Source organism: Nanorana parkeri, unplaced genomic scaffold (assembly GCF_000935625.1).
Source record: "Nanorana parkeri isolate BGI_ZX_2015 unplaced genomic scaffold, ASM93562v1 scaffold59, whole genome shotgun sequence".
Taxonomy (NCBI): Eukaryota; Metazoa; Chordata; class Amphibia; order Anura; family Dicroglossidae; genus Nanorana; species Nanorana parkeri.
This window is the reverse complement of record NW_017306327.1, coordinates 1,342,174-1,365,274: the sequence shown is the minus strand read 5'-3', so window position 1 is coordinate 1,365,274 and position 23,101 is coordinate 1,342,174. Positions and strand designations below refer to the sequence as shown.

The window sequence follows — 23,101 nt, the reverse complement described above, 5'->3', positions numbered from 1 at the left end:
GCGTCATTACACAGCGCCCGGTTTCCATAATTGACCAGCAGGATGGCTCCGGCTGGGTAACGGAGGAAAGCCGCTCCTGGCTGGAGAGGCCCCGGGGGTGACAGGCTGTACATGCTGAGGTGAGAGGGGACAGACTTTCTTGTTAATCGGGAAGCAGGGTGGCGAGTCTTTACACGCCACCTGGCTTCCTGAATGGGACTTCCGGTACATGGTAATTGTATCGGCGAGTACCGGAAAAAAATGATCAGTACTGGGTACCAAAATACATGTATCGGTGCATCCCTAATTGTAAGCATTACTTCATTAGCTGCAACAGGCAGCCCACTGACTAATACTATGTAAGTTGCCTATATAATAGGACAAGCCTGGGAACAGATGCTTGTTCATATGATGACATCCCAGTCCAAAGGGTCACTTTGGACTGGGTGAGGCATAAAATCCAATCTGGCCCTGAGTGTACATGTAAATACATGTTAGCACTATGAAACATCAGATGAACCATATTCTATTTATAGATCTAGCAGACATAACAAGAATGTAGAAATCGCTTGGTATTGCTTATAGAAAACAAGAAAAAGTATGGGTCATGAATGCACAAAATATATCTTCTCTACCTGTTTTGAAAATTGCACCTGTCAACGGTGAAATTACACCATAATATTAGTGAATTGTTTACATGTAACCTGAAAACATTGCTGCAAATTTCTCTTGCACCAACGCAGCATGTATGAGTACAATGACAACACTAAAGGGTCTATTTGAAAAAAAAATTTGTATAAGTCATTTTGCCCTTTCAAAGCAGGAAGTGAATGCTCTGCAAGTGTAAGTATTTCAAACTCACAGCATTTTACACCGGACATGTCTATGTTATTATTAATCATCATACATAGAGGATACATTGGTGGAATTAGACTTAGGTCTGCTTTAAAGGGGACTTTTACACTCAAAAATCTAAATTCTACAGCTTGGGGCGAAAATATAACGAGATACTTTGCTGGACAACTGGACAATGTATATTTGTTTGATCTGTATTAATTACTGAAAAAAAGTTTGAGAGTTTACTTTTACTTTAAAGGTTTCAAGGCATGGTATGGTAATGCCCTTTAGCCCATTGCCATCCACCCATTGTCAAAACATGGGCGGAAGGCAGATGCTTCCCGGTGGGTGGACATACTAGTATGTGATTTTTCTTTCTGCTTGTGCGTGCCCTTGAGAGGCGCAGCAGCTACTAGCACTGAGAATAGAGGAGGGATCAGCATTTCCCCACTGTTCTCTCCTCCTCATTTCTATGGCTGCTACAGCTATAGAAGAAGCTGGTGAAGCAGATCTGTGCTTCATCAGCTTCTTTGGGGGTTCCAAGGTGACATTAGGGGTCTTAGAGACCCCTGATGTCACCATAAAGGAGGACCTGTCATTGTATATTGGCTATCACATAGGGGGATTTTTAGCACTCTATGTGATAGCAATCAAGTTAAGCGTTTATAAAAACGCTGCGTGCATGCACTAAGAAACGTAAATATGCATTGGGTGCATCTACGTGCAAAATAACAATTACACCACACATGTTACATATCGCCGTGAACGTCGGAGTGTGAGAAATAATTTTAGGGCCATTAATCACCGATAACACTAAACTGATGAGCGGTAAAAGCTTTTAAAGTGTCGCCTATGACCAATTTTAGGCATGGTAGTTTTTTGCAATTTCAGGGGCACACGCAATTTTAAAGCTTGACATGTTTGGTGTCCGTTTGTCCGACGTGGCCCCATCTTTTACCAAAAAATTGGGTGCTGATAAAAGATTTTATAATACAAACACAGTTGGTTTTTTTTCAAAATTTTCTGAACCTTTTTCGTTATATAGTAAAAAATAAAACCCCCCAGTGGTGATTAAATACCATCCAAAGAAAACTCTGTGTCTCCAAAAATTGGTATAAAATTCATTTCAGTACAGCGTTGCATGACGGAATAAATGTCAGTCAAAGTACTGTAGCGATGAATACTGAAAAATGGCCTGAACAGGAAGGGGTTTTAACACCATGGTCAGCAAGTGGTTTAAAAAAAATGCCCCTCGGTCTTGTCCTGGGCAAGGAAGCCCTTACATGAAGATTTCAGCGAGTGGATGTGTCCTTAATGTGCTGCCATTTTAAGCAAAAACTAAAAATATATCTATGTGTGTGTGTGTATATGCATATGTGTGTATATGCACACATATACATATACAACATAGATATATTGTGAGATTTAGCTTAAAATGGCAGCACATTAAGGACGCATCCACTCGCGGAAAGCTTAATTTAAGGGCTTCCTTACCCACTTTTATTAAATGAAGGTTCACAAAAACAAAGCAATTACCCTTGCAGGGGTTCTTTAGCATATCTTGGCAACACATGCCCATCCAGCCTCCTGGCTTTGCATTCGCAGCACCGCTGCTCCGGCCTCAGGCCACTGTCTGTTCCCCCAGACAGTCTCAGTCTCGTGCTAACCTGCACACTTGGTTTTTCCAACCCTACATCACCCTGCTGCCCTGGGCTCCACTCTGACTCCTGGGTGGAGTTATCCTGTCTCCCAGGTGGAGCCCTGAACCTGAAACAGCCTCCTGTTCATAAGGGCTGTGGACAGGTGCACCATCATTCAGTGCTGGTCACCACTAAAGCCCGGACCCACGAATGGAGATTTAATTCCTCCCAGTTCTGTTAGAAATCTTCCAGTTCCAGGATCCCAGTTATAACTTAGAAGATCTGGAAAAAATTGAAAAGCCAGCTCTTAACCGGTTGAAGACAAGCAGACTAAGGACATGGATTACTGGACCCATGTCCTGTGGTCTGATGAGACCAAGATAAACTTTGGTTCAGATGGTGTCAAGTGTGTGTGGCGGCAACCAGGAGAGGAGTACAAAGACAAGTGTGTCTTCCCTAAAGTCAAGCATGGTGGTGGAAGTGTCATGGTCTGGGGCTGCATGAGTGCTGCTGACACTGGGGAACTACAGTTCATTGAGGGAATCATGAATGCCAACATGTGATGTGACATACTGAAGCAGAGCATGATCCCCTCCCTTCGGAGACTGGGCCGCAGGGCAGTATTCCAACATGATAACGACCCCAGACACACCTCCAAGACGACCACTGCCTTGCTAAAGAAGCTGAGAGTAAAGGTGATGGTCTGGGCAAGCATGTCCAGACCTAAACCCTATTGAGCATCTGTGGGGCATCCTCAAACGGAAGGTGGAGGAGCGCAAGGTCTCTAACATCCACCAGCTCCGTGATGTCGTCATGGAGGAGTGAAAGAGGAATCCAGTGGCAACCTGTGAAGCTCAGGTGAACTCCATGCCCAAAAGGGTTAAGGCAGTGCTGGAAAATAATGGTGGCTGTCTGATTGCTGAGTGCTTGTACCCGCTCTCCTTCCTGACATGCTGTCACAGGAGGCTGAGCGAGCAGAGCCGGGAGGAGAGCGTGATCTGACAGCTAACTGCTCCCCCGCACCGCCAGCCGGCCTCCTGTCTCCGCCCACACACCGATGTCCCGATTTGTGACAGGAGCCTGAGCGGTGCGGGGAGGAGAGACGCTGGACACTCACAGTGCTCTCCTCCCGCAGCACTCGGCCTCCTGTGACAGTTTCTCTCCTCCCCGCTGGGACACAGAGCAGCACCCAGCGGGGAGGAGAGAAAGAACGGACAGTACAGGCTCTGAGCTGATAAACGCTTTGACCAAGCACCCCTCAATTTGCTATCGTCTTTGATCTATTTTTTTTAAACTTTTCTTTTTAAAAGCAGGAAGGAAACTCAAGCATCGGTTGGAACGTCTGCTTCATAGATGCAAAATGTTTCCATTCTGTTCATGTCGCTTTCCACTTTTTTATGCTCTGTTCTGTGGAAAGATGATTAAATGGGACCTGTTTTAGTTCCATTTCTAATACGTTTCCATTGTTTTTCTGCAATGACTAGTGAAATAGCAACTATGACAAAGGATCAAAATTTGAATGAAGTCTGAATTAAAAGGTCTCAAGAAATTGAACATTTCTTACTCTGAAGCCGACCACACACACACAGTGCAATCTGATTGTACAATCTTCTTTAAATTTACCAATAACTATGCACTGCAAAGTCTCCGCTGACCAAGTTTCTATTAAAAGAATGTTTTACCATAGGCCTTTGCTCTACAAATTTGTTGGTAAATCTAAAGCAAATTGTACAGAGGTTGTGCAATCAGATTGTAGCAGGTTTATGAAAGATCATTATAAGAAAGATCTTTCTGAAGATCACCACACATGTTGCAATCTGATTGTACAATCTCCTTTAGATCTACCAACAACTATGTAGTGCAAGTGCCTGTCTAAATGGATATGTATTGGTTGGTTAGATTAGGTAGGTCCTCATTTTTTCAGGCTGACCTGATCGGAAACCCAATGTTAGTCTATGGGAAGCCAGTTCAAAATGGACTGGCATCTGTTTATATCCGTTTACTATGGCCAGGATTAGAGTTACGTTTCAGCAGACCTGATCGTGATGGATTGGGGGTGATCTGATGTAAACAGACACGTTTACCCGTTTACATCTGACTCCCCTTAGAGCAACAACGGTACGGTAATTTCATGTTTTTTCCTCCATCGCACGATAGAGGAACCAGCATTACAGACACTGTTGTGACATCTGTTCCGATCAGCAGGGGATCCATGCATGAATCCTCTCCTGATTGGACAGTGTGAAAGGGGCCTAAAGAAAATCGTTTGATCTATACAAAACTGACACAACTAATCTATAGAACTAAAAATGTTTAGTCATGTTTTATCAAATAGATAATCTTCTCACATGCTCAAGTGTTTGTTTGTTTTTTGCACTGGAAAGTATTGGTTCAATATTATGTGACACCACCATGCAGACAGGGGTTGGGTGCTGAATGTGTCAGCGGTAAGTTAACAGCTGCTGCGTCACGTCCATGTTGGTCCTTGTAGTGCAGCTGACTTTGCCTGTAGGAAAAGCCTGGAGTGTCTCCCTTCAGGGGCTCTAGTGCCATCACGGGGAAGCCAATACCTGAAATGGACATTGAATTCCTGCAAGAAGGCATCAGCCATATTAGGTGGAGAATTTATGCCATCAGGCCTCTTAGTCCGTAGGGTTCAATATTGAGTTGGCCCACCCTTTGCAGCTATAACATTTTCAACTCTTCTGGGAAGGCGTCCACAAGGTTTAGGAGTGTGTTTTAGGGGAATGTTTGACCGTTCTTTCAGAAGCGCATTTGTGAGGTCAGGTACTGATGTTGGACGAGAAGGCCTGGCTCGCAGTCTCCGCTCTAATTCATCCCAAAGGTGTTCTATCGGGTTGAGGTCAGGACTCTGTGCAGGCCACTCAAGTTCCTCCACCCCAAACTCACTCATCCATGTCTTTATGGACCTTGCTTTGTGCACTGGTCATGTTGGAACAGGAAGGGGCCATCCCTAAACGGTTCCCACACAGTTGGGAGCATGAAATTGTCCAACATGTCTTGGTATGCTGATGCCTTAAGAGTTCCCTTCACTGGAACTAAGGGGCCAAGCCCAACCCCTGAAAAACAACCCCACACAATAATCCCCCCTCCACCAAACTTTACACTTGGCACAATGCAGGCAAGTACCGTTCTCCTGTCAACCGCCAAACCCAGACAGTCCATCGGATTGCCAGACAGAGAAGCGTGATTCGTCACTCCATAGAACATGTCTCCACTTCTCTAGAGTCCAGTGGGGGCGTGCTTTACACCACTGCATCCAACACTTTGCATTGCACTTGGTGATGTAAGTCTTGGATGCAGCTGCTCGGCCATGGAAATCCATTCCATGAAGCTCTCTACGCACTGTTGTTGTGCCAATCTGAAGGCCACACAAAGTTTGGGGGTCTGTAGCTATTGACTCTGCAGACGGTTGGCGACTTCTGCGCACTGTGCGCTTCAGCACGCGCTGACCCCGCTCTGCCGTTTTACGTGGCCTACCACTTCGTGGCTGAGTTGCTGTTGTTCCCAGTTGCTTCCACTTTGTTATAATACAATTAACAGTTGCCCGTAGAATATTTAGTAGCAAGAAAATTTAACGGAACACCTGAATCCAATGATTTGGAGGGGTGTCCCAATACTTTTGGCAATATAGTGTATGTTCCAAATGCCGCCACGTGGAGATTGCTCAACTGAACACCTCAGGGAGTTGCATTAATTTGGCAACTTTGGTTGAACGTGTATCTACACCCAAAAACTATTAAATATATATTGCAGCCTTCCAGGCGTTAGATGTGTTGACTGCAAAATGAAAACAAATGCAGGCACCACAACTTTAACTTAAAGGTTAAGTCCACCTGTAACACCAGTTCCATGTTACTCCTATACTTAGGGTGTAACATGGTACATGGTGCCATTCCCCAGCTCTCCGCTCATTCCCCAACTTACCTGGCTCATGGGATTCTCCTCCCTGTAGGCTCTGTTTTGTTTTTTAAATTGGACGCTCTGCCCAGGACCACCTCTTTAATGAGGCAGCCTGGGGCTGTTGCCTCAGGCCAGGTTCACACCTGGGTGATCCGTGACCATGCGGCAATACCGCACGGATTTGCCCACCACCAACGATCGCGCTGCCATTATTTTCTAATGGCACCCCAGGCATGCCGGGCAGATTGCACGATTTCCAGCCGCGATTCAACCCGTGCAACCGAACACGATTGCGTCTAAAACAGCCGCGCATCATGTATCGCAAAAAAGCTAAATGTGCCTTTTTCCTGCCATTGCCGCGGGGATGTAACCCCATTAAAATCAATGGGGCAATCGCTGTGTGCAATTGTGCACAATTTGCGCGGTCCCGAAATGTGTTTCCTGGATTGCCCAGGGCTGCAACCAGCGTGCACTCAGGCAGCATCTCTTTGGGTCACATGGGGAGGCCGCAGACATCTCTTTGTGCACAGCACAATGTCGTGCCCTTTCTGGCCAGAGCGTCGCAGGTTGCTAAGAGCCAGACGGGGAGATGTGTAAGAGCTATACACATCTCCCAGCCCAGCACTTAGCAACCTGGCATGCTCTGACCGGCATCCCCCCAAGCTCCTAGCAATCAGGCAGCAAAAGGGCTAGGAATGCCACTGGCTCTGCCCACACAGCCAGGCCATTCATTCACAGGATCATTCATAGGATCTGAAAATGAATATACAACAAGGACCCTATGTAAGTGGGGCACAGGGACTCTAGATCTCAATGGAGTACAAGTGTGATGACATCACTGCATTTGCAGTTCAGTTATAACTTCTTCCAGTCCCAAAGCCAAGGTCGGTAGCTCAATACCAACCCGGGGCTGGAGGAACAGTCGAAAGGAGCCCGAGCACTGGACCTGCCATCTGCTAATTGCAGTTGCAATACTTTGCAGGCTCCAATGCAAAAAAATAATGGATGCATATTTTCTCTTTTGGCGAATGCGTCAGCGGTAAGTTAACAGCTGCTGCGTCACGTCCATGTTGGTCCTTGTAGTGCAGCTGACTTTGCCTGTGATGACATCACTGCAATTGGAGTTCAGTTATAACTTCTTCCAGTCCCAAAGCCAAGGTCGGTAGCTCAATACCAACCCGGGGCTGGAGGAACAGTCGAAAGGAGCCCGAGCACTGGACCTGACATCTGCTCATTGCAGTTGCAATACTTTGCAGGCTCCAATGCAAAAAAAAATAGATGCATATTTTCTCTTTTTTTTTGCAATATGGGTGTGTTTATTTTTTTTGTGCAAAATTTGAAATATGCTTTTAATTATATTTGATTTGTTTCAGCTCAGTGAAGTTTGTAACTTAAGACTGCTATACGTTATTGTTATTGACTGCTGATAAAAGACCTGAAACAGCTAAATTGTGTCATTGCTCTTTATTCTTCTATTCATAACATCTGGTTGTTATAACAACATGTTAATATAGGTTTTCCCAGAAAGTGACTCTTTGTAATGTAGATGCATTTGCATGAAAGCTCATTCAGAAGTCTTATGTTATCCTATGTGCATGGCTAGCCTAAAAACAAAGTGCAGATGACTGACAGCACACCTATGTCAATGTGCTCATAGCCTGCACTGCAGCTGGGAAAACTTCTCGCTGTAGTCGTGTGCCAGTGTTAGAATCCCCCAATGAGATGCGTCGCCTAAGCTCCAGCTGAGAGCACATCTCCCCTGTGACTGGAGGGCAGCTACTTCTAATCCCGCCCCCCAACACACACGGCGTCCAATCGCAGCGCAGTTCTATTGACACCGCTCCACAAGTCCTTCTACGGCACGGGATGTACTACTATTATCCAACCCGCCGAATTAGTGTTAAAATTAGTATTCACTGCACACCACGAATTTAAACAAACTCCGCACAGAAACGAACTTTAACAAAATAATGTTTTACCGTTATAGCCTGAGTAAATTTAGTACCCGTTTTACTCTGCTCTCTCTGTTCTACGCCCCCCCCGTAAACGCTGGGAGTGGTTTCATCCATGCAGGGGCGTATGCTGCAAGGGATTTGAGCGAAGGGGGCGTGTCGTTCAACGCTTGGTGGGCGGGGTTCGGGGGACGGAGCGCTGCTGTTTGGGAGAGACGTGCAAGTGAACACAGGAGCGGGGGAGCGCTGTGCAGCAACGGATACATACATTAATTTCCAGCCACAATAATGTAACTGAGCCGAGTCATAGACGAGGGCGCAAAGCCAATTTCGGAGGTCGCCTGGGTAGGACAGAGCCAACAACCTCATGGACACTGGACGCCTGCTGTGACAAACTTCGCTATGGCTGCCCAGTCCAGGTAAGCGATCCCCAGTGTGTCCCCGACTTTGGACGGTAGGTGTGTTGACAGCTGCGGTCGGTGGCTGTGATCGCAGCACTGTCCGTCCAATACAGCCATCTGCACTTCCTAGCTCCAACTAATTATAGGGAACGGGCTCCATTCTGAATGGGGGAGGAGAGAGCTAGACGTTAACCCATCTGGGTAGCAGTAATGTGACACTTGTCTTGTCACATCCACTTTTCTCCAACTACTTCAAATGTGTCAATTGGAAAGTATATTCCACATCGTCTGAAAGCTCGATCCGAGCTCTCATAGTCAACAGGTGTGTGTATATGGCTCGAAGTATTCAGCAGCAAGCATACAAAGGGTGGCAATGCAACAGGGAGGCTGAGGAAGCCACAAGCAATTAACCCTGCTTACATCTAACATGGCTGGCTTGTCTCCCTGCCTGATCCTGGCTTTCCAGACAGGCTGGGTTGGCTGATGCTAGTGTCAGTCGAGTTGTGTTACTCTAAACCTCACCATGTTTGTTACAATCTGATTGTACAATCTGCTTTTAGATCTATCAACAACAATGTAGTACAGGGGTCTGTCTGATTGGGTAGATTAGGTAGGCCCTCATAATATTGTTTTGGTAAATCTAAAGTTGATTGCAACATGTATGGTGAGCCTTTGAGCTACCTATAGCTATACAGTACAGGGGCCTGCTTGATTGGTTACAGATTGATTGGCTAGATTAGGTAGGTCCTCACTACATAGCCTTGGTAAATAGAAAGTTGATTGTACAGTTAGATTGTAACGTCTTTGGTGAGCCTTTGGCTCCATTCATAGGTGGCGCAGAAAAATGTGCCAACAGTAACATATGTGCAGATATAGTAATAGCGGCAAACGTGCAGATTCCGGCCATAAAATCGTGCTAGGACTTGTTTGTGGGACGTGCGTTTTTGTACCACGCAGGCACCGCCCTAGTGCAAACTGTTTGCAAGGCAAAGCATTTTTTTTAACCTTTAGTGCGTTTAACTGCTAATGTGTGAATGGGGGCTGAGATCTACAAGGGCCTGCCTGATTGGATACAATATGCAGTGGCGTCACAAGGGGGGTGCGGGCTGGTGACACCAAAATGACTGACAGTCATTTTGGTGTCGCCCCCTCTAAAAAGTTGGGCACTCGGTTATGGAATGAGAGCTTGGCAGTGTCAGATGAGAGGAGGGGACCAGGCAGCATACCTCATCCTGCAGGGTGAACGTCCCCTCCTCTCTCTGCTGGCGACCACTACCAAGATGGCCGCCGGCAGGCGTCAATTAGACAGCAGCGCATGTGCAATGACGTCGTCGTGCATGGTGATGCCAATGACGTCACGGTGTGGTGTCACCTCTCCGGGTCACACCCGGCCTCAAGATGCCCCTGACAATATGATTGGATAGATTAGGTAGGTCCTCATCCTCATATTACGCAGTGTCAGATGAGAGGAGGGGACCCGGCAGCATACCTCATCCCGCAGGGTGAACGTCCCCTCCTCTCTCTGCCGGCGTCCACCACCAAGATGGCCGCGCATGTGCAATGACGTCGTCGTGCATGGTGACACCACGAGAATGCGCGATGATGTCACGGCGGGGTGTCACCCGTTCTCCTCTCCGGGTGACACCCTGCCTCAAGACTCCCCTGATAAAATGATTGGATAGATTAGGTAGGTCCTCATATTACATAGTTTAAGTCAAACAAGTCGGGCTTGTACATTGTAAAGTGTTTGGTGACCCTATAGGTTACAATCAGACTGTACAATCTCTCTTAAGCTCACCACACATGTGATTTGTACAAACTGCTTTGGATCGACCAACAAGTATGCAGTACAAAGACCAGCCTAAATGGTTGCACATAGACTGGATAGATTAGGTAGGCCCTCCTATTATGGCGTTTTGGTGGATCTAAAGCAGTCTGTACAGTCAGATTGTAATGCGTATGGCAGGAGTGGGCAGCTGTGGCTGTGCTATAACTATAAAAACCCAACATGCCTCTGTTAGTCTTGCCTGTAACTGCCAGTCTTGTAATGCCTCATGGGACTTGTAGTTCCACCACAGCTGGAGGGCCAGAGTTTGCCCACACCTGGTGTGAATGATGCCTAAAAGCAGGGATGGGCAAACCCTAGCTATCCTGTTGTTTTGGAACCACTAATCCCAACATGCCTTTGCATCTGGGTGTCATGTCTGTGGCTCAGTCTTGCAATGCCTCATGGGACTTGTAGTTTTTCACAACAGCTGGAGTGCCGGAGTTGCCCACCTCTGGTGTATGGTGAACTGCCAGTGTAATACAAGGGCCTGCCTGATTGGCTAGGTTAGGTAGGTGCGGCTATAACCTAGATTTGGTAAATCTAGGCTTGTTTGTAGCAGTTGAGTTTTGTGTATAGAAAACACATCAAACTGTTTGCCATAACTTGTGTATAACGTTGACGTTTCAGCTTGATGTAACTGCTGCCCTTTTATATATCATTATCTCCTCTGTACTAGAGCTGGGAGTATTATCATTCCACGCTTTCTGTAAGAATTTGGGTTTTGGCGTATGCTTGGGCTGGGGAAGATTAGGCAAGTGCCATGTCAGCAAAGTTATTTTGATTGAGATTTATGTGAGCGGTGATGTTACTGGCAGCTCACATTTATACAACGCTTCAAATGACAACACTACCGCTGATTGTGATTGCATACTCCTCAATCGTCAGCGAAGCTGACCATATACCTATAGATGGAATTTGTTCAGCCTGTAAGAAATCCACACTACATAGCACGGATGAGGGAATCTGCCCTGCTGGCTATTGGATTCAGACAGCTGGAGCCTGACTCTGACAGAATACCTGAACAGTGACTGCGTCTGATTTGGCTGCTCTCACTGTTCAGCCAACAATTTTCCACCTGTCTCCTTCAAAAAAAGTCGGGTGAGTGATTGACTTTTGTCGCGTTGGCAGGACCGCCAACTGTTTTGGATGATTCCGGTGAAACGGCTGTAATTCTAAACGCGTATGGCCATGATATGATTGTGAAGAGATTATCTCCCGATAGACACAGGGGTGGGCAAACTCTGGCCCTCCAGCTGTTGTGGAACTACAAATCCCACGAGGCATTGCAAGATTCTCACAGCCACAGGCAGGATTACCAGAGACAGATGCCTCATGGGATTTGTAGTGTGGATCAAGCTTTTTATCTTGTTTAGCCTGTGATGCTGTGAACTTTAGACGTATGGGCAGCTTTAGATAATGTATGTTTGACTAGAATTGCACATTTCTGGAAGGCTGCTATCTTATGTCTAAAGAGCTGCTAAAAACCAGAATAATCCTTTATAATAAAGTGGTTGTCAATGTGCTACTACTCCTACGCCTCTAGGAGTAGTAACAGACATAAGGGGTACTCCAGCTTTTCATCTTAAAGTAGTTCTAAAGGCTAGGGGTTTTTTATGTTAATGCATTCTCTGCACCTAAGTACCTTTTGCATGCCCCCCAGCTCCAAACACTTACCTTTCACCCCTTGTCACCTCCGCTGGGTCCAGGGAGATAGCTGCTGTTCCCCAAACTTTGATGTTGGGAGGAGGGTATTGAGGGCAGTGGAGCCATTAGCTCCTGCTACTGTCAGTCAAACTTATGGTAGGAGAGAGCAGGGGCATGGCTTGCCATTTGATGTGTGTGCTTAGGGATGCACACAGGTCACACGCACCAACACGGGGATGCGCACATACAGGTGTCTCCTAAGTAGCTGGCAGTCTGTATGTCCATCACGTTCACTAACTTCCTGGATTCCCAGTGTGCTTTGCTTCTCTTTCCCTGCTGCTTGATGTGATGCAATCTCGATTGCTCAAGACTCCATTTACCATAATGCATTGCTTCCAGCAAGTAATGATAATGCTATATTGTTCAGACGGTGAAGGCAGACTCAGAATTGTGACACAAGAGAAGTGCATTTTCACAGGGTTGAGTGAAATTGTCCGTCCATGGAGGAAGTACATCTTACGGACATCTGCAATAAGTAAACTTCTACATTAATGTGGTGAGTGGGAGAGAACTTTTGGAAATTCAATATAGAAACGCATATTTCTTTTTAGTTTTCGACCACTTTTGGGGGTACTTTTCATGTACTGACACTTCACTGTAAAAAAAGGGGTACATGACATCACAAAGTTGAGATACTGCTGTATTACATTTGTAGTGACGTTGCTGTGTTAAGCTCACCGCATACATTACAATCTAATCGTACAATCTACTTTGGATCTACCAACAAGTATTTAATGCAAGGGTCTGTTTTGGTAGATCTAATGTTGTCTAGAGCGGCAGAATCTCCACTCTTACATCAGAGGAAGTGGCAGGTGCTGCTTGAAAATAGTTCCCCCCTGAGGGGTATGCATTTTCTTACCATATATGGAGAACACATATACATTAGTTTACACTCGTGAGGTCTTGTTTTAACCATGCTGTAAGGACACATGTAATACTTTACTTATATTAAAGGTTATGGGCATAGCTTCAAAGGACTGACGCAAGGTTACTTTTTTTTATCACTGCTTATCATTTGTTTTGTATCTCTCAGTACAGTAGTGGGCACACTTTGGCCCTCCAGCTGTGGTGAGACTACAAATCTCATGATGCATGTCTCCAGGAGTCATGTGTGTGGCTGTGAGAATCTTGCAATGCATCATGGGATGTGTAGTTCCACAACAGCTAGAGGGCTGGAGTTTGCCCACCCCTGTTTTCATATGTAGCAGCAGATACTTGATCCCCCACATTGCACTCAAAATTGTAGCAGTTGTCCATAGTAACCTATCCGCTTCCATGTTCAGTTTGTTCAGGTAAGCTTTAAAAATGGACCAATCAGCTTCTCTATTTCATTTTTAACGCATGACTGAGCTAACTGAAGAGAGAAGCTGTCATGCACAGCTACTCCACATTCTGTCTGCTCCAGTTTTTATAAATTCCTCTTCATTGCTGATAAGGTTTGTCAGTTGCTGTTAATATGTGAGGTAAAAAGTGTTTTGCTATGTATTGGCCTGTGCAATGAAAGGCACCATGACAGCTGGAGAGTGAAGCAGCCGCTCTGGTCCTTTCAGGCAGTGGTGAGCGGGGCTTTGCTGACCGAGCAGTTACCAGTCTGCAGCCTTTTATAGAGCGAACAGCCCTCAGCCCTTTCTAATATCACTGCTGACCTCCCCACCCCCCATTCACTGACCTACAGACTTTAATGGGCTGTAGAGGTTACCAGAAAAGTTAGACAGATGGCATATTACCTTTGTCAATCATGTGGGCTATGAATACTACTCTTCCAACTCTGTTTAGTGGATGACCTGTTTAAATTTTTTTATCCTATTTATTCAAATAGCTTTTCAAAAAGGAAATTGTCAAATATTTGTTTTATACTCCTTCATACACATTTTAAAATCTGATTGTACAATCTTCTATAGGTGTAGTGCACAGATTTACCTGCCATATATCCTAGATTTTGGTAGATCTAAAGTTGATGGTACAGAGGTTGTATGGTCAATCAACTTTAGGCTGACTATACAATCAGATTGTACAATTTGCTTTAAGCTAGGGATGTCCCGATACCACTTTTTTTAAGACCAAGTACTGTCCCTCACGGCAGAACACGTGTCCCCACGGCAGAACAGTATTCTGCTTTTGGGACATGTATTCTGCTTTGGGAACATGTATTCTGCTTTGGGAACATGTGCTCTGCGAATACATGTCCCAAAGCAGAATTCCTCTCACCATGCTGCGTGACGCTCTCTGGGCTGGGCGACGTGGACATCTGCAGTGGCTCTGCGGGCATTCCATCTCACAAGTGATGTCGGGACCCGGCCTCCCTCACGTCCAGACCGGTGTGACTATGTGCTCTGCTGGGCCCCCCGACCTTCATCCATCTACCGGCCCAGTCCTCCCCGTCCGTGTGCGGGCTGTCCATGGCTGTGCCTGTGTCGGGGAGGAGCAGATAAAGAACCGGACTTGGCACTGCCATGGACAGCTATCTGCAGGTCCCCAGCAGGCTGCCGAGTTCCCCCACAAGCGCGGGAACTCGGACTGCTGCTGTTTGAAAATTTAAAGGACTGGTGTCGGCCTTAAGAATCGGGCCATTTTCACGAGTACAAGTACTTGTGAAAATGCCTGGTATCGGCCCTGATACTGATACTAGTGTCAGTATCGGGACATCCCTACTTTAAGCTCACCACACATACCTTACAATCTGATTGTAATCTCCTTTAGATCTACCAACAACTATGAAGTGCAAGGGCCTGCCTGATGGGAAGATTAGGTAGGTCCTCGTATTGCATAGTTTTGGTAAATCAATAGGGTTGCCTGATTTAATACCAATTGAATGTATGTGGGGCAGGACGGTGGCGTAGTACAGCACTGGGGGTCCCTGGTTCGTACCCCAGTCAGGTCACTATCTACAGGGAGTTTGCATTTTTTGCCTGTGGGTTTTTTCCGGGTGATGCAGTGCAGGGGGCGGTTTGGATCGCACGGTCGCATGAACGGTCCCCCTAGCAATGTATGGGGTCGTTCATGTTGGCGAATCTGTGCGGCTGTACCGCCCCAGTGTGAACGGGGTCTTAACTGTCGTACTTCTCCTTTTTTGAGTCACTGACCTCCACTTCACTGCCGACTTGCTTATTTTTGGTCAGAGTCCTACTACGTAGTAAGGTAAGGATATGGGTGGCAGCTTGCACCTTGAACAAAATCTGCGATACAACTCTCATATTTCTTGCCCAGCAGGTTCTCTTTAAATGTGACACAAAGTACACTAATACCTGCATCTTTGGAAGAATCAAGAGCAGCGTCTACCTTTCTGACTCTCCTGTTTTACAGTATTATGTTTACTTGTAAATTATAGGTGTTTGTTAATCCCCAGGCTTGACTACAGTCTGATTACCAGCCCTCCCCGATGTGGTGATACTACCCAGCCACACAAGATGGTCATGTGAGCATTGTTGGCGTCTCTGTAGCTTGCTGTTTTTCAGCTCTGTTCACTTCAGAGCTGTTTATGTAGCCTGTTGGTGAATGTTGATGACCTTACATCAAGGCAGGAGAAATCCCAGGAGCCAGGTAGCCAATGTTCCCTAAAATTACAGCTGCCACCTAACCTTTTGAGGTTTTCTCTGGTTGTTGTCAATGGAGCTGGCTCCTAAAAAAATAAATATTGGTGACTCCTGTATTGGACAGACAGGCTCCTGAATTCCATATTCATTTGTCCATACCTGGCTTACATAGGTACAAATGAATCTTGGAGACCACTCGTTCAAAGAGCAATGATGAATGCACTTTGCATACCATCTTTAACAGCCAACCGGCTTTTAGTTTAGGGACTCGAATTGGTAATATAAGGATTTTTGATTGATTTGCTTTATCAAAACAAAAGGTGTGCAAAGTCTTATGAACCGTGACAGCCTAAAGAAGGGTCTACACTGTTTAATTTTTTTTTCCTCTCGTTCAACCTGCAGGCCTAAATGAAAAAAATATAACAGATTGCTCCATCCACGCTAAACAGCATGGATAGATAAATCTCCCACTGTGAGCTGATTGGCTACAAGCACTGTTCAGCCAAGGAAATTCAAACATGTCCCTTCGGCAAAAGGTGATTTAACGACCAACCTGTCGAGGGAATAGGGTCACCAATGCAGTAAATTTTGCTTTAAGTAGAAAACTTCCATTCCAGCATGCTGTAGAAAGGGGACCCTTGCTCTGTGTGTGGAAGCAGTGATCAGCCTGCATAGATCTGACACTCCTGCCGAGTTAGAGCAAAAGCTCTCCAATCAGCAGGGAGCATGAACTCTTCTGATTGTTAAGCTATAGGTCAGACAAAGTATGTGGTGTGTTGGACCTCTGCAGAGAGACCACTGCTTCCCCACACAGAGCAAGGCTCCCACTCTGCAGCTACTGGCAGAGCGCAGGCTATGGCTGCTTTAGAGCTCTTGCAAATGGGCACCCATCCCTGTACACCATGAAAGTCCTGCCAGGGAGCTCAAGGCGCAGCGTACAAAGACTGGACAGAGTAAAATTTGGGTACCTCTACTGCTTACGTTAAAACAAATTTAAGGATTTAATAATGAGATGTAACACAGAATAAAAAAGTTGAGAAGTGTTTTATTAAACACATGGCAATTATTTGTGGTACACAGCGCTTTTGTAAGCTAAATGTAATTAATTTTAAGTTTATCTGAATTCCCGCGCATGGCTGCCTGTTAGGCCTGCATCAGCAAAGGTTGCTGTATACATCCCTTGACTTCAAGCAGCTGAGCTAATAGTATAAAGGCTCCTTTTCTGAAGCCAGATCTCTATCAGTATTTGTGTGCTGTCTAGTTGGAGCTGCCTCAGGCCCTGACCTGTATGGCCTGTCCACATATCTAGGCCTCTAAGAAGTGAGCAAGATATGCAGTATATTTACTGTTCTGCATTCTAATGCTTTGCCCTGTTAGATGCAGAAAAGCATTCAATGCAGTGCTTTCTTTGGGCAGCGTTCCAGCTATGGCTGAATCACTGAGATGCTATAGAAGGAAATAAGCAGCTGCGGTCTGAACGCTGTAGGGAGTGTTTGGACTGATTAGATGTAATGTAATACCTGTAATACTGACTTTAAGGGCTTGTTCACACCAAATACAGAGCAGATCTGCATGAGTTTCTGCACACGCAGTGCAGTCGGTTGTGCTGCGTTTTTTCCGTGTTTTTGATGCGTTCCAGAGCAGGTAAAATGGGGCCTGCTGCAGTTTTTTTTACCTGCTCTGGAACGAAACGCTGCGATGTATTACTTTTTATTAAAGTGTATGTAACCCCTAACCATTAGTTTCTCTTATTTGCTCACTTTTGGTCCAGTAAATATACCATTAAAAGTATGAAAGTTCTGCAGCCCATGTTATGAGTGAACAGGGAGCATCTATACTGAGTGTTACTGTCCATTCATACATTGTTGATATAATGTAAGTTACTATGTCCACAATCATGAATGAACAGGAATTGATGTAGAGCACTTCCCATTCATTCAGAACTGGGACATAGTAAGCACAGTATGCCCAGTTATTTACAAAACACTCACCGATCAGCTGATCTGAGTGTTTGTACATTGCTCTCCATCGTGAATGGGCTGTCACAGGAGGCAGGGCGGTCGGTTGGGGAATAGAGCTCCGCCTCCTGCGGCAGATCACAACGCTCTCCTCCATATCACTGCTCTCAATCCTGACACAGGAGGCAGTGCTGAGAGGTATGGGAGGAGAGCTCTGCCTCCTGTAAGATGACAGCTGTCACCGCCCTGCACCTCTCTCCAACCTGCCATGAGAGCCGGGAGTTTTGGGAGGAGAGCTCCACCTCCTGTAAAATGACCATTGTCACTGCATTGCCCGGCATCCTGACTGCTGTCACTGCTGCTTGCCCTCCTGAGACCTCCTCTCCTCTCCGCTGGGCGCGGGCCACAGAATCAGAAGGCACACCGACCGGTACACTGTGAGGAGGAGAGACGCTAGGATACACTTTGGGATACAGACGCTGGGATAGAATTTTCGGCAGTCATGGCACTTTCGGCAATTTGCCACAAGTGCTATTTTCCGCCGAACTTTTGGTGCATCCCTAATTGAAAGTGTTTTGTTATATCTGTTCAATAAATGTAAAAAAAAAAAAAAACCCAGAAAACTACTGATTCTGCCAGGAAGCTATGGAGCCTGTAACTTCCTGTGCACTCTGCCTCTTCTGCACAAAAATCTTAAGTTGTGTTGTCCGCCCTGTGCAGTTCTTCTCTGTGAGCAACAAAACTCTCCCCTTGTCTTGTGGTCTATATTCTAAATAAGAAGCAATCAGCCCCTTAGGGACAACTTTTAGCCTAAGGGGCAAGTACAACCCAGAGGCCCATGGTGCAGCAACTTGGCCCCCCTCCCGCTCTGCCTCTTCCCCCGCCTTCTCCCTGCCCCTGTCTGCCACTTTTGCCATCCATGTAACAGTAGTGTGAATGTATTTATCTGTTTAGGAAATGTAAAGCACACTGGTAGTGGAGGGATGCCTCGTCAGGGCTGTGCTGTGATCCTGGTAGTTCTGCCACTAACTCAGAAATACATTGTACAGCATTGCAGAATGGCATTGGCTATAGAGAACTACAATTCCAAGCAATACATTACACAACAATGCAGAATACCATCAGCTATAGTGGACTACAAATCCCAGCAATAATGACTACCAACAGCTATAGAGAACTACAATTCCCAGCAATACCATTATACAGCAATGCAGAACAGCATCAGCTATAGAGGACTACAAATCCCAGCAATACATTATACACTGTATGTATAAGGTATTGCTGAGATTTGTTGTATTCCTATATAGCTGGTGCTATTCTGCATTGCGCTGTATAGAGGACTACAAATCCCAGCAATAATATATTATACAGCGCAATGCAGAATAGCACCAGCTATATAGGAATACAACAAATCTCAGCAATACCTTATACATACAGTGTATAATGTATTGCTGGGATTTGTAGTCCTCTATAGCTGATGGTATAATATATACAGTACAGTGCAATGTACCATCAGCTATAGGTTACTACAAATCCCAGCAATACATTATAGAGCACCATGTGTGGGAAAAAGCAGGTTTACCCGAGCAGTCTTCCAGCAACTTGTTTCTGAGATCGGGACTGTCGGCGGCTGTCATCCCCCCACACCTGCTCCTCCCTACTTCTTCTTCTCCCCACGTCCCTGTGCCGATCGTGGATGTGGGGATGCCTGTGAGGCGGGGAGGAGGTGCGGTGTTTGGATGCGGGTCTGGCAGCAGCAAGGGTGAGGCGGGGAGGAGGTGCAGCGTGTGTAGCGTGGATGTTGGCGGGCGGGTCTGGCAGTGGCAAGGGTGAGGCAGGGAGGAGGTGCGACATGTGGAGCGTGGATGCTGGCAGGCGGGTCTGGCAGTGGCAAGCATGAGGCGGGGAGGAGGTACGGCGTGTGGAACGTGGATGCGGGCGGGTCTGACAGTGGCAAGGGTGAGGCAGGGAGGAGGTGCAACGTGTGTAGCGTGGATGCGGGCGGGTCTGGCAGCAGCAATCGTGAGGCAGGAGGAGGAGCGGCGTGTGGAGCGTGGATGTGGGCGGGCAGGTCTGGCAGTGGCAAGCGTTAGGCGGGGAGGAGGTGCGGCACGCAGTGTGAGTGAGGCCGTGAACAGGGCCAACTAATCGAAAGCTGATTAATCGATGATTGAAAATGTTGACAACTTTTTCAATCATCGATTTATAATCGACTTAGTCGATTAGTTGTTGCGACCCTACATTAATTCCCGATTTCTGGGGACAGTCCCCGGATTGAGGAGACCGTCCCCTGACAAATTATGTTCTCTCTGCCAACTTCACCAGCTTGCTACATCTGCTCTGTTTGTTTTCTATGACCCCCCTTTAGGAGATGCCCCAATGTGAGAGCCTTTTTTTACAGGTTTGTGCCATAAGCCGAACGTCCTCTTCCCTTCCTTGTGCATGTTTCATATATATCTTGGTGCTTGTGTCATTGACTTCCAAATGGATTCTCAAAAAGAGTGTGATGTGTGTGTAGTCCATCCTGATTTATCTTTTTTTTTCTTTAGACTTTTAAACTGTGGTCAGCAGCCCTTCAGTGATCTGTTAAGTGTGCTTGCGTGCCATATGGTTATCAGCTACATTCCGTCAAGCATTATTCTCAATAGACATTAGGCAGATGGAACGCTGACTGCTAGCAGTAAAGATGGTGAGGCAAAGCACATGCAGCTGATGTCGCCAAGTATGCAGGATGAGGAATGACTTTCTCCTCTGGTGTTAGGAAAGTCTGTTGGTAGCCAAGATGTTACTGGTTTGAATACCAACTACTGGCACTTTTTTAAGAACCTACTCTGGACAATTATTTCTCCAGTGTTTAATTCCAGAAGCTGTATTCTCAGTGTATTCATCTGTATTCATGAAGCGCACATGGGAAAGGAGTGCTGCAACTAAGTGGAGAATGTGGTAACAGAGCTGGCCAATGCAGGAACAGTTGGAAATTCTAAACCGCACAACCGACTGTGAAAAATGAAAGTTCAAAGGCAATTTAAACATTTAAAAAAAAAACCTGAACAGAAGATAAAACATATGGATGACCAGCGGTTGGGGCAGAAAGAAAGGACAGTGGATAAGAGCCTAGGAAGAAAGTAAAAGTAGCTTGACAGAAAACAGAACCACAGATTGATGTTTTCAGTGTAAGGAATGGATGGGTAGAGGGTCTCGGAAACGTGTCACATGGTGAGCCCTCAAGCCATAGAACTTTGAGTACCATGGAATAAATAAAATGGCTTCACTATTTGGAGTAGAGAAGGGCTGGTTTCATGGGGAGCCCTCAAGCCATAGAACTTTGAGAACATCTGTTAGATATGATGCAGCAGCCTTTGCAAACTATTGGGGGGGGGGGTTAGAATTGACTACTTGTGAATAAATTAATATCTTGCTTACCACACCAAATCCATACATGCAGTGTTAGGCTCCATTCACACAGGAGCGGTTGTCTGCGCATATTCGGCCAGCCGAATACGCGGGGAGGCACTCTAAACCTAGAAAACAATGCATTTTAATGTGCATTGTTAAGACTTTTGCTGCGAGGTACGAAACCACTTGGCCTGCAAATTAGTCCAAGCACAGTTTTTTGTTTTTTTTTTTAAACGGATTCCTTGCGTTCGTAGATATAGTAATAGCCGTAAACAAGCGGAATCTGTACAGATGAAAGATTTTTAGCGTTTGCGTGCTGCGCGGTCTTCCGCAAGCTCTGTATGTAAATGGAGCCTTAGTATTCCAGGTCTGTTACTATGTAGATGGAGTGGTACTAATGCATGTAAAATTCAGAAGACTCATTTTTGGTTTTTAGCTTCATTGTTGGTACATAACTACATTTCTGTCCTCCAAAACATTCACCCACATGTGTTTTTTAGGTCACTGAGGTCTAACATACACCCTATTATAAACATATCATAAGTGACACCAAACTGTGGTTGTGGAATGTGTCTGTTGACTCCACAGGTTGTTACCATATGATGCTATGACTTTTGAGTAAGCAAAAGGTTAGTGTAGACTTTTAATGAGTTGCAGGTACTGAAATTCTTGTATATAAGCTAATTACTGCATTTGAAGCTGCTTAGGTGTTAATAAAATTATCATAAACGCAACCGTTTCATCTGTGATCAAAAGCATATTTTTAGCAATTTATGTTCCAATATCCCTGTTTTTATAAGTTTTAATCATTGTTACGAAGTGTGCAAGCAGTTGTTATATACAGATAATACTGCGACACAGCTCTATCAGAATAAATGTTTTCATATTAACATGAATAGATCTTGGTTTATGTGCCAAAAGGGTTTGTAGTTCTGTGATGCCAGTTTGTGATTTGGATAGCCCTTCCAGACTGTGCAGCCATATCCTTTACCTTTACAGCAGTAGCCATACAGCTTGGTCAGGAACATTGGTAAAACTAACTATCCTTCTGATTGGTTGCTGAAGATGCACCAGCAGATTGATTGAGTTCATATCTCTGCTCTCTCCTGCCAGCACATGTACTTACAACAGACCATGATTGGCTCCAAGTGCTGTCCCTCCCTCTCCCAGTATGAGTGCTGCCATACAGGAAATTATAGCAACATACATGCTGGTACTTGCACTAGTTACATGGAAAAGATATAACTGCATTAACTATTACTAGAAGTTGGCGTTGAGCTTAATTTACAGTATTGATCCCGGAAAAGCTTAATGAACTCTGGGGCTATCTTTACACTGCAAGGGTTAGGCGTTTGTTTTGCTCTAGGTTGTAAAATAAAAAAAAATCTACTTACTCAAACCCTAGACCCATGTAGTTGCTAGATGGGTACCTACAGCCTCGCTCCCACTCCCCTCCAGCTGTTTAAAAACCTGTGAGCCATCATGTCCAGCAACAGCTACACTGTATTGAAGTGGAGGGGAGAGAGGCTACAGGGAGCGGTCTAGCAGCCAGGTGAGTCCGAGGTTGGGGTGAGGTATATCTTTCTTTTTTTTTTTTTTTATACATCCTAGACCAAAATGAGCACTTAACCCTTGCAGTGCAGGGGTAGCCACACTGGAAGAGTTGTTTTTTTCTGCTCAGGGTACTTCTTTAAAACGAAACAAAAATTGCATCAGTACAGATTTTCTTTTGCCTGAGAAACCTCAATTAGAAAACTGGACACATGCAGGTAGTGTTGTGGTATTGTTATGTGAAAGCCTTTTATTCATTGTTCTGCACTCTAAGGTTCTAGTGAATGCCAGGGTTTAAAGGCTGTGGTTTACTTTAGAGCCGTAGCTAGCTCCTTTTGCAACGGAAGTAAGAACAGAAAACTACCACCCCCCCACACCCCCCCGCCCATGCAGAGCTG

At 45.6% G+C, this 23,101-nt stretch overlaps 1 protein-coding gene across 1 annotated transcript in view; it reads left to right on the top strand.

Moving 5' to 3' along the window:
• The first annotated feature begins 8,556 nt into the window (after positions 1 to 8,556).
• AFF1 (AF4/FMR2 family member 1) overlaps positions 8,557 to 23,101 on the top strand; it is a 124,635-nt gene continuing 110,090 nt past the window's right edge. Inside the window, exon 1 of the mRNA XM_018576201.1 lies at positions 8,557 to 8,751. Within this exon, the coding sequence (XP_018431703.1) occupies positions 8,735 to 8,751 (17 nt within the window). The 5' untranslated portion in view covers positions 8,557 to 8,734. The remainder of the gene's footprint in view (positions 8,752 to 23,101) is intronic.